Below are 12840 nucleotides of genomic sequence, written 5' to 3'. Positions count from 1 at the left end.
GCTTACAACTCTGTGAACTTCTCAAAATTCTGCAAACTGGTCAGGCTCCCAACTAGTTATGCCTATAAACTGAAGTCTGAGTGCTTTGAACAATTAGCTATCCTGCCTTTGCTTAGAGTCAAGACTCAACTGTTTGACTGAAGTGCCCAGGGCAATAGGGTTCCGCCCCAGACTGTTTGGACATTCCCAGACTGTGGCTGTCTGAGGCCTTGTCTGTGTTCAGTAAAGACCACGCAAACTCCTCTGACTGTCAATGCACAACACTATGACGAAACAAACTTCTGGCTAAAATAATATTTTCCACTACACTCAGCTCATCCACAAGTACATAATAAAGTATTATCTGTCAATTTCATCAGTTTCATGTATGTCTGCTAGCTTACATACATTTGGCGCCCATGTGAAATAAGACAAAAAGAGACATCTGCTGACAGACAATTAGTCCTCTGTCTCTTCTTTATGTCTGCTCAGCAACATCTGTGACAGTTCACCACAAATAAAACTGTGTAGTAAAAAAGTTTTAACAAGAAGTTCCCGGTGATGCTGCCATGTAAAAAAGGAAAAAGTCCACTAAAGAAAAGACAACTCAAGTTTCTGCACTGGCTGTGTTTTGTTGCCAGACGATCAAATTTCTCTTTTGTTCCAGATTTTATAGAAATATCTCCAGCCTGTCCTTGGTCACACAGCTGTCACCCCAGCCAGAGAGACATGGTCAGAGCCACTCTTGGAATGTTTACAATGTTTTCATAAGGGAATCACAACACTGGCCAGTTGACAAATCTGCCTTTAAGATGTCCCTAAGGTCAAAACTGTGCTTTATAAAAACAAATGCTAGAGATCCTGCCCCTGGGTCATAGGTATTTAGTTCTGGTCAAAAGACATCTCACTTCATCCAAAGCTGTGACAACGAAGAAGTAATGAAGTCCTGACCATACAGATGAATGATGGTCCTTGCCTCCAATCCTTTGCCTAGTAACAGTGCACGCATAGAGAGATGACAGGGCAGCTTAACCCATGGAACTTCCAGCAGGGATCAAGTGAACAAACACCCTTAAGGCAGCTCCATAAACCAGGCTATGGTCAGCCGGATTATGTCCACTCTGTCCTGGACACTGGCTCATATAATAATACAACCAGGATATGTCTTTGTCAAAGTTCCACAAACTCTACCACCTTAAAAATAAACTCTTGTACCGCTTCCAGGTCTGGAACTCGCCCAAACCCTAGACAGTCAGTTTAGACTAAAAGTAAGGACATAACCATGCCATCTGTCACCTAAATGTGCCCCACTGAGTCTTTCCCTCTTGGGAGCAGTCCCACTTCTGCCCTGAGGGTACTTATTACTGAGTATAGTCATCCAGGGTTTATCCCAGACAATTCGGATAAACCCCTTCACTTCCCAGCAGTAGTTTGTAAATATGGAACAACTTGGCAGGACAGCTGAAAGAGTGTCAACTGTGAGCAACACACCCTACATGTTACCATATGGCTGTCATCGGGTCCAGGACAGTAAATCCTGGTCTTCTCCAATACTACTAATAGCAAACAGCTGCCAAGTGGTGACAGTAACAGTTACAAATTCAGTTTGAATTCCACAATTTGTTTACATGACACACAAGTTTTCTGACTGTGATAGCTATGTAGCAAGACCATTTACTGTCAAACAGACATGTTAGCCAGTTTTCTGCAAGGTCTTTGCCACTGATACATGTACATGTTCAGTGAGTGTGTATGTGTGTATCACCACGACCATGTGAGCAGAGATTGGTTGGGTATCCCTGCTCCTGCATGCGGTGATATGCAAAGCTTTAGCTGACTCAGACAGATTGTTGTGTAAAGATGCCAGGCAGATTTACACTGACAGTTCAACCTAACCATTGGACCATCCAGCAACGCCTTACTGGTGAATCATCCAAATCTATCCCACCAGATGAAAGATGCCTCGTTGGAGAGTTACATGTAAAACAGATCAAAACTTCAGCCTCAGCGTTTGCCTTCTGCCAACCACTTGTGTAACACCCAATGAGCTCTCCTGCATGCTGTGCATGCCTCTCTGGAGAGTTTCTAACTAATAAAGCATGTTTCCAATTGATACCATACATCAGCAGTTGCGTGTCAATTCTGTTCATGGCAATCTGCAAGAGGAATTGGCTTGAGGGGTGTAAAACTTGATGCAATCACACAGTGTTAAAATCAAATTCGGCATGGAAGTAATTACACTCAGCACAAAAACATTATTTTCAAATTTATGGACTCAGATATCGGTTACATCAAGTCAATGAATTGTCATATTCATGAAATTCAAAATTCTCAAAGGTCCCTTTAAAATACTTCACTCATTATTCAAAATGTAGAAACATATTGAATTTAAAACATCATAGTTATCAAACCTGTCACTAAGCATATCTTAAATAAAGAAAGATTGAAAAAAAAAAGAGTTAGTAGAATTTGTGATTCACAAAATTGTTTCATGAAACAAAAAAATAAAACTCATTAGATCCACAAGTAAGAGAAAAAAAAAACACCTCCAAGTTAAGCTTAATTCTAACAGCATGGTATCCCACCCTCCTCACACAGCGAGTGTAAATTTATTTAACATTATTTGTTAACCGACTATTAAGTTTTCTTTTCTTTATGCTGTGTTCACAGTATTTCTGCAATGTATGTGTGCTGAACCAGGAAAGCAGCTGCTGAGAAGTGGGATGTCTATCAGCCATCCCCCATCATCTGCTTAGCCCCAGGGACAACATGATCAACCAAACAGCTGATCCTCTTTCTGATCAGGTAACATAACACTGGTCAGTTCCCCTGCTAATGCAATGCTGCTGCCTGGTCACAGAGGCCAGGAGGGCTTAAGCTAACACTGACCACCTAAACCCTAGCTCAGGGCTTGAAATACACTGTACAAACTGCCTGACCCCAGGCTGGTGTTTCAAAATCCTTCCAGAAACCGCTTTCTCAAATCCTTTGCCCACTTAAGTCCAGTAATCCACATAGAAACCTCCTTGCAGCTTACCATGGCATGCACGATGAATGTAGGTGAACCAATTCCCAGAAATAGAATCAATGTCGATTCAAAAAGAAATAGTCACTACAACTACAGTTTAGTCTACAAGAACACAATTTGTACAATGGCAAAATGCTATGGAAAACATTGCTTTAGTTAACCCTTTATTTTCTGGAGTTGAGATCAATTTTTTTTTTAATTTGATGCTAAAACCTGTGATTACCCTTCTCTGACAAATCTTAAACCTGTTTTAAATTTGATATTAAATGAAATTATCCCTTTAGTTATGCTTAGTTCTTTAATTTAGTTAAGGAGTTTGTTGCTTAATACATCCATCACAGAAAAAAGTTTGGCTGTCTAGCAAAGATACAAGAAACTATTGCTAATAAACATTCATAGTTACTCCCATGAGTATTAATTATTAAATGTGGTTCATGACGATATGTAATCACAAGCACTTTTTGTCACATGATACAACAGAGAAACATCTACATGTACTAAGTCAAACACTGCTTATTTTGAATATGAACAGCTGTAAATGTCGTATTATCTCATTATTAGGAAATCAAAAAGACTTGGGTATCACTTAGTTCTGCAAAGCAAATCATTACTTTCACTAAACCTAAGTTTGAGAATGACTTTGACCATCTTGACAGCAGATATAATACCTCTATTACAAATAAACAGAGGTCTGATTTCCAAACAGTGATGTAAGCAGATATCTTAACACAGAAATCCAGACAGCCCAGCAAGAACACTTCACTGATGCAACATGGAGATGTGTTCCTTTGCCAGGGCAGAAAAAAAGCCAGGGCCACACTTATCAGACCATGGCTTCTGTTTAAAGAGTGTTGGAGCAAATCGACCTTCTGGTTCCAATTTGACAGAGATAGGAGGGCAGTAAGGGGAGTATCACTGGGATATCAGTGGATAAACAGCTCCCCAGGTGGCCTTAACACTAACAGCATGGTATCCAACCCTCCTCAACTCAAGGAAAACAATCAGGTTTTGTGATCTGTGAATTACTATACCCTTACAGCAAGCAAGAATAACAAAATCAAAATTCAAAGCCAAGGGCTGTACTTTAAACCTTTTCTTATATTTACAATTTACATGAAGTAGAGATGTTCTGCCTATATTAATGCTTTACGCTTCTTTAAAATTTCACACAAATTAAAATTTGCCAAACTTAAGATACCTTCATGCTTTAAAGGACATTTAGACATGCTCCTGTTTAAAGTGAAATACTGCATGGTGGAGTGGGGAATCACTAGGCCTACTGTTATTTTACATCATCATGCAAACAACTTGAAATAATATCATTACATCAGGAAGAATGTCAAAATGTCTCTAACTTACATATACCTGTTCTTAATATGTAATTAATTATATTAATGATTTGTTCGAATAGAAAGAATATGACATATGGTACCCAATAGACTGTACATGTGCAGGAGAGACAGGGTTTTAATCAGACCACAAAACAACATGGCCTGGTGTCAAGTGGGGGTAGCGCAGTATCAATCCCCCCTTATATATGCCTTCTGCCCTAATTACTAACACTCTCACATAACAACAGTTGTCTCCAATTATTCTATAACTGATTCCCCTATCTCTAGCTGTTGGAGTATTAATCAAAATTACAGGCTTTCTGACCCAGCCAACTTCTCATAGACACCCAGACAGCCAAGATAAATGGGAGACCATATGTAGACTCCCTTACACCCAGTATGAAAAGGGCTGGTGGTAGTTTGAAGCTGGAAATACTCAGACAACAACATCATAGGGCTTAACAAAAACTTTTCACATGGCAACTCTTCTGGCAGCCAGAGGTGTAACTGCTTTCTCTCCCCTCCCCTCCCCCACATACCCTGCCCAAATGTTTTTCCCTAACTCACTTCTTTTTCAGAGTTTTTCTTTTAACTAGGATACACAATTTCTGACATACAATTTTCTCACTGAAAATATGCAGTGATTACATTTACAGCCAATACAAAATTCTGCATAATACACAAACTGAATAAAATTATGAAACAAAAGGTTTCTTGACATATTAGATGTACTTTGATCAATTTACAGTCACTCATCAATCTTACTTTAACATCAACCTATGTTTAAAAATGGTGTCTTAAATATTTTTTTTTGAGTTCAATATCACTCTCTTTTTATAAGCTATTTGTTACTTTTTCATGTGTCTTGGAATTAGCTCTCACTTATGTAAGCTAATCTATTCATTAACCAAAATTCCTAAGGTGATAGGAAGCTGAAATTGCAGCTGGATTCATTGAACAGAACTCTAGCACTACTGTCTTTCATATCAGTGTATTACATCAGTGAATTATCAGCAAATTTAGGAATGAACAAAGCAATGATATGGCATGTTTTCAACAAACGCTGTAATAAGCCAATGTGAATCCAACAGGTTATAAAATTGGAGCAGCTTTTAACTATAAAATAAGTCAAACTTTCTTTGCTGGTTTAAATTAAAACAATGACAAAAATGGGTTAATCAGAAACATGTAGATAATAACACTAATACACATGTAATTAAACCTTCTGTTTTAAGTTCATTATTCAGAAGGCTTATATATACATGTGTCTGAACCATGTTGTTAAGCCCAGAAAAACCTGTTTCAAAATCTTTTTAACTGTCATAATAATTTAAATTTCCTACTCCCATAAACTGACATCTCAAAAATATGGCGTCAGAACTTAACCACCCAGGGTTTTGTTAATTAATAGCTTCTTAAGTTTCTGGAAATATTTCGTCTTCAGGCTAAATATGAACATTATCCCTTAATACACAATAGTAATCCAATGAATCATAAAAAAGGTTCTGTTCAGCCAACTTGGATAATCACTCAAGAGTGGATGAACAAAAGATTTAGGCTTAACACCACATTAACAATGATGGGAGGATGGACTTCAAATTAACCTGGATCAAGCCAGGACTTGCTTTTGCATTTATGGTTCTACAGTCAGCCATCACAGCCCAGCCAAAGACAATATTTACAAAACACAGAGGATACCTACGCTCTTCTGTCCACATCAGTGCTTGTACTTACATATAAAACCCACTGTGTACTTAGTACAAATCTACAGAATTCAGAGAATTAGGCTTTAGCCATTAGCCATGCTACTCATAAAATGCCTAAGATTTCTGGTTCCAGCAATACCCTTTGTGTGCGCCCAGGGTAAAAACCAACCCCTGATCAATAGGCCTTGTACATACAATCTATCTGCTCTATCAGGAAATAAACACACTGCAAGAAGCTGAGGCCTTTCTTAATTGCTGTGTGTGTCAATAATTCAGCCCTGTTAGCACTATCATATATAATGCAATGCAGCATGTGAGTATAATCTTCATGCTCCAGGCTGTCACACTGTTCCACATGTTATATATCACAGCAATACTAGTATACAGAACATGACGGTACATTACATGCACACTGGTACAGGACATAAGGGATATGTATGTACAACATATCCCTGCATATATGTAATGAATATTACACTTAAACAGCCACAGGTATTTGCAATAGTGCCTCAGCAAGTAAAGTGCAGGTTGATCTTCTTGTGACGAGATAGATATTACAAGTAAATAACAGACCAAGTCCAAAGGACAAAGCATACATCATGAGCATTATCTATATGCAAAACCCTAAATTACTTATTTAAAGTTAAGTGTGTAAGAGAGCAATAGTAAGTCACTTCAGGATGTGTCTTCTTAAAATAGCTGTACACAACTCTATTAACTACTTTAAAATTGTTATAATTTTAGAAAAAAACAAGTATTGACATAACATTTTTAAAAGGGATATCTTTCATCAATGTTTTAGAACAATATTTATGTCCATTCAATAGTAATTCTATAACATGTTTTTTTTTTGTTTTTGAAAAAATATAAAACAAGAAGAGCTACTCTCTTTTTAATCAGGCTTTCCCCCTGACCTTTTTCAAAATTGCACTGAAGTAAGTGAAAAATTGTGGGTTTTTAGTCTGTCATCTTGAAAATTCCCTTTGGTCAGTCAATACTAGAAACATCCCAATCTATTCTGTAAAGTCAGTCAGTTCATATTAGGATGAAAGTCATTTGTCCAGGAGTAAAGTTTGTACATTCAAATAAACTTACCACACCTGCTATATTGGTCTTGCGTATGGGTCAAAACATGTGGAAATGTTCAAATTCTAAATATAAAATTCAAATTTACCTTTGCAGAAACAAAATAAACAGAAATTAAACCAAAATTTCTACAAATATAGAAACTCATAGGGCTTCAATATACAGTAAATACATTTTTCATTTTCATTTCAGTACACTGGCACTGTTTCAAGAGAAATATAATGAAGTGCTTACCATCATCTCCACATTCATCAGCTTCTGTTTTCTGTATAGTAGCCAACCTTGGATCCAACCAATGAGTGGTCTCCGTGTCATGACTAAAGTGGACAAAATGTTATTGTTATCAAAAATTATGTTACCATTTGATGTATCAGTATTCAATGATCCATTTTTATACCCAAACATGTTAAAAACTATATATCTGAAATGACAACTTTGAAATGATCCAATTGTTATATATTTTAGTTTAGTACTTTGAACAATTACAAAATATATCTGTTCTATTTTAGGGGAGACAACACTGTTTATATATATTCACTTTGTGTAGAAAAGCTATAACCTGGATAACGGATATACATGTACCTGTGATTTTTTTTATAGCATGCAAGATAGACATCAAACTAAAAGCTGAAAGAAAAGTTCAAGGCTAAGATCCAACATTACCCAAATCTAACAGCAAGACACCTTTAATATTTTCCTACCAAACTATTTGAATGGATAGAGACAATGTCCAGAGCAGAGTAGAAAATAAGTGTGAGACCTGCATGAAACTCTTACTCAATAAAGTATGGCTGGCCATCCTCTGTATATGCCAGTTCCCAGTTGGGCGGAAGAGGTCCAAGGTTTGACACACTGTGGGCTCGCTCCAGAGATTTTTTCCTCGTTGGTGGTGGTGGAAAATCTTCATCAAAGGGAACAGGTGATGACTTTGCTGATGATGCCTCCACATTGCTTCTGTTTCTCCGCCTCTTGCCATCTGAGGATGGGTGGGCCCCAGGCACCAGAGTTCCAGCAGAATTTGTTCTTCTCACCTGGTTATTGAGGGGTTCTTTTGGGGGTTTGGGGGTACCATAGTTATTACCTATACAAAACATAAGACAAAACGATTAGCAATGCTCTTCCTCAAGCCCCATTTAAGTGTATGCAGTCATTTATTTAACATAGTACGTAGAGTTACACGCTGAGCAAACACTACATTAGGAAGTGAATTCATTGGGCTTTCTTAAACAGCAGTTCAAAACTGCTAAAAGCTCTATGGAAGGATGTTTTGTAGTTACCCTTGCTGCTACAGATCATGTATTTCTCATTCTTGTGAGTCAGGTGAAGTTTTGACAAAAGATCAATCATCTATCTATGAAAATATTTATTTATTTATTTCAGTGTTGTTTAAAGGCTACATTAAGATATACTAAAAAAACAAAAAGTATGGTTTTAAGGAAAATGAAGAAAGACATGCAAAAAGGTAAGAATCTTTTTTTTCTTTCTTATTTGTGGCATACTTTATGTTTCTTAACAGCCCCTCTGTTTATGGTAATATTTGGAAATAATTTCATCGATGACCATATTGGGAATGTGGGAAGAGCTTAGTGCCCTCCCCTGAAAAAGTTGTTCTGATAGTTGTCACTGCTTACATCAAAACAGCAAGCTACTTAATTTCCTGACTAACCAATAAGGCCTTTCAAAGGTGGAGGAAATCCATAAAGGGCCCAATGTAAACCATCAACCATAGCTGATGCTGATGAACTTTCCCACACGTGACGAACAAACATGAATGCCATAATAGTGGGAGACGAGAGGTTTTCAACAAATGCTAAACTGCCCAAACAATCGCATGAGTTTTGTTAATCCTTTCTGAAGACCAAGCAGAGAGTAAAAGCTGGAAAATCTAGAAACTCCTTAACTATTGACTGCTCTGGTGCTTTCTTAGTTATTTTTTTTTTAAATAATACAAGTACATTGTTTCATATCTGTGTAATGCTTGAAAGCTTTAAAGACGTGTCTACACATATGTACTGACCATCATATATGCCCATTTCCAGTAGGCTTCCATTTTTCTCCAACTCCAGAAACTCTTCCATGGACAGGAATGTATAATCGACCCCATTGATCTCACCGGGACGAGGGGATCGTGTTGTGCCTGCATTATAACCACATAATATCATAAAACCAAAACAATACAACTTCAGCCACTTTATACTACTAATTGACGAATACTAGGAGTTTAGGCTTAAAATATGTGCATCTGTTTAACAGTATTTCTCCCATACCTCTGAGGTCATTTTGCCGAACAATGTTACAAGTAGTCTGTTCAACTTGAGATGAAACATTTGTCAGACACCAAAGTTTAATGTGTTAAAGCTTGATATCAAATTGCATGTGAACCTTGTGGGCCACTTGAGATACATGTACATGTCTTCTTAATCAGTGCAGTATACAATGTACTGCACATCTCAATTCTGTATTATACTTCAACCCTTCTCCTGAGATATAAATTAATCAAAATACATGTATCTATTCCTAAATAAAATTGAAACTTCCATTTTTTTTTTTTTTAATCAGGCTTGAAAAGATACTTAAATTTACATCTACCAGATTTAAAACAGCTTAAGTAGTACACTGTCCACTCGCACATAAACAATAATTTTTTCCTGATTTTTAGCTAATGTAGCTGTCCTAGAATTAGTCCAATGCTATGTTACTCACTTTGACTGATTCTTAAAAATTCTTTCTGTCTCAAAAAGGTACTATGAGATACTTTTGCAATGTAGGAGGATATCCTATCAGAAAAAATGTACATTTCTGCAGCTATTGTAATATTTTATGACTTTTCTTGGGGCAAATTTAAAGCTGATAACAAAAGAACTTGAGGCTGATAACAAAGGAAGGGAGAGCACTCGGCCCTGTGTGCTGTACTAAAATAAACATAATGTATATAGACATATATGTCTAGACCCTTGTATAAATAATCTGACTGATCTGAGTAGTCTAAATGTCACAGAATTTAATAATCTCACAAAACATCATTATAACACCTGAATAATAATAATACATTTGAAATAAACTTTCATGCGGTCTAAACTTCACATAAAATGAAATCCAGTGTGTCTTGTCAACCATAATCATAGAGCTACACATTCTCGTACATGTAATATAAGGCATATAATAAGGCAGCTGAGATATATGCCTGTGCATTTACAGTATATATATATATATATATATATATATATATATATATAGTGTCAGTTGAAAAACTAGCTCTCAAATCCTGAGTGAGTAGCTTTCAATTTCAGGGTTTTCACATGCGAGAACAGAATGAGCAAGCACTTCATCCACTTCACCAGATCAATGGAAACAGGACAAACCTGTTGAAGTGACAGGAGTCTTAAGGTGAGACATGTAAATCAAAATGAACAAATCAAGTTAATTTCACCTTGTCAGGTACAATTACTGCAGAATGTTACCCATTCACACAAAACAGCTTTTATATTTCTGACGTTGGGTTCCCTTACATCCTTAAACAGTGAACAAAATCAACTCATGTATGGAGATTGAGTGGCAGAGCCTGAAGCAGACATCTCTGGGATATACATGTAAGGTACATACACATATGTAATCGATGTAAAAAAGGCAAAAATAGCCTAAAGTTCTATGCACTGCACCGATAACATATCTAGGAAGTTCATTTTTACAAAGAAAGACATTCTTCTCTATGAGAACCCATTCCATTCAGACTTTCTACTCTTTACACTAGCTAATCTATCTGATAAACCTGATTACCAGCCTGATTATTCTCTGATAGTAGTGAATTATTGCTCACTGAACTGGTGAACATACACTGTACATGTAGATGGGAGGGATTTATTTATTTATGTGCATATACACTGACTACATGACGATGCTTTTTAAAGACTGTATACCAGAGATTTCTGACAAAAATCAATCAGCACAAATCCAATGAAATTTTTGCTATTTTCGCCACATGCATGTAATTACCTTTGTAGAGCATGAATCTATACATTTCAAGCTTTCAGAGAGTACTTTTCCCATCATCAGGTAAAGTGGTGCATTATTTCTCACTAGTTTAGTGAAGCCTCTCCATCTATAATTACCTTTCACACAATATCAGCTCTTTCGTAAAAAAATCTCTGCTACAGCCCCTTCAACGCAAATGTACAAGTTTATATTGCTAGAAAGGCTCTTTGTTAATTTCATAAGTGTATTTACATTGTGTAATATATATATAAATGTACAATGTGCCTCTACATGAATTACATGTAACATATATGTTCTTAAAAGTACATATTGAATTCTTAAAATCTCTAATTCATCTTAATAAGCTAGAAATGCTTGTCATTCATTATATTAGAAGGCAACGTTTAAGACCATACTAATAACCACTGTTTCTATAAAGAGACCGAACACTAGTTTTCTTAAGTAGACCTTACATAGCTAAGGTCAACATGGATTTATTCAAGGCAAGAAATCAGCTTAAGGCCTTACCCTAATACTTTACTAGCACACAAACACAAATTTGAACAAACTGGCACAAGTCAGCTATCTACATGTAAAGTGTTAAGCAAACAAAATTTACTTCCAATATGTGAGCAATAGGTGTACTTGCTTTGTACTGATGTCAAACCTTTTCATTTTGTGGTTGTTATGGCATGAAATCAGCTGTGACATTTGGGTTTGCTGTAAATATTACAATAATAGTAGATCTCTGGAGTTTTAACTGAGCAGGTGAGTGATATGCACATGTAATGTCAAAGGTTAACTTTTTGACCCATTGGGATGAATATATCAAATTTCGTTAGGATATGCAAGCCACGAAATGATGTGATGCATTACAGGGATCGAAACATCTAAGGCAGGTTTTGGATGTTCAAACCAATTTTCTTGCAAGTAGATGTTTCTAATAACTGCAATTCAAGAAAAGTCACCATAAAATGGCCAATAACTGGCTTTGAAGTTATCTCCCTTGATAGCACGCCAAACTGTGTAGTTCGGCAAAGTGACGAATACTGTCCGACTGCTAGGTGTCGCCGTAACCAACATAAATCACAGGAAGCAACATGGGGCTGTTTTTAAAAATTCAAAGGCAACAAAACTGTTTGCCTTTCTGAACTTCTGATCTACATTTAAACTGAATTTCACCAGGCTGTGGTGGCAGAGTTCGAACAAGCCAGGGAGGCTAGTTGACATTCGCTTTTGCGGTTCAAAGCCAGACCAGATTCCTCTACACTCAAATGATAATGAAACATACTTTACACAATACTGTCAGAGTTAAAGGACTGACTGATACACAGAACTTTGTTTTTAATTCATCTGACAACCTGACCATCAGCAGGTTGCTGGCAAACCTTCCTAAGTATAGCCGGAGAGGAAGCCAGCATAAGCTGGACTTGAGCTCACAGCGACTGCATTGGCGCGAGGCTCCGGGGTAATTGCTCTGCGTTGGTGTGCTACCCTATCGGCCGCTACAAACTTTTAACAACGGTACCTGTAGGCTGTTTAGGCAACAAAATAAGATAAATGATTCACTACAAAATACTTCATAAACCAGTTGTACATGCAAGTACATGTATATACTATTTGTGACATAGCTTAACAGACAGGTGGCATAAAATCTCAATTTTGAAGTTTCCTGACACTACTCATTGATTTACACCTATCAGTGTCTGAGAATGACAGTACTGACATGTATACAATA

At 36.8% G+C, this 12840-nt stretch overlaps 1 protein-coding gene across 1 annotated transcript in view; it reads right to left on the bottom strand.

Annotated features, from left to right (window-relative positions):
• Nucleotides 1-12840, bottom strand: part of LOC135470985 (membrane-associated guanylate kinase, WW and PDZ domain-containing protein 1-like) — a 77346-nt gene that overhangs the window by 44237 nt on the left and 20269 nt on the right. The window contains exons 4-6 of the mRNA XM_064750034.1: nt 9148-9267; nt 7908-8211; nt 7365-7447 (exon numbers count right to left, since the gene is read on the bottom strand). Coding sequence (XP_064606104.1) covers nt 7365-7447; nt 7908-8211; nt 9148-9267 — 507 coding nt within the window. The remainder of the gene's footprint in view (nt 1-7364; nt 7448-7907; nt 8212-9147; nt 9268-12840) is intronic.

The sequence above is a fragment of the Liolophura sinensis genome, chromosome 7, assembly GCF_032854445.1.
Source record: "Liolophura sinensis isolate JHLJ2023 chromosome 7, CUHK_Ljap_v2, whole genome shotgun sequence".
In the NCBI taxonomy this organism is placed as follows: Eukaryota; Metazoa; Mollusca; class Polyplacophora; order Chitonida; family Chitonidae; genus Liolophura; species Liolophura sinensis.
The sequence above is the reverse complement of the archived record's forward strand: the minus strand, read 5'-3'. Positions and strand labels throughout refer to the sequence as shown.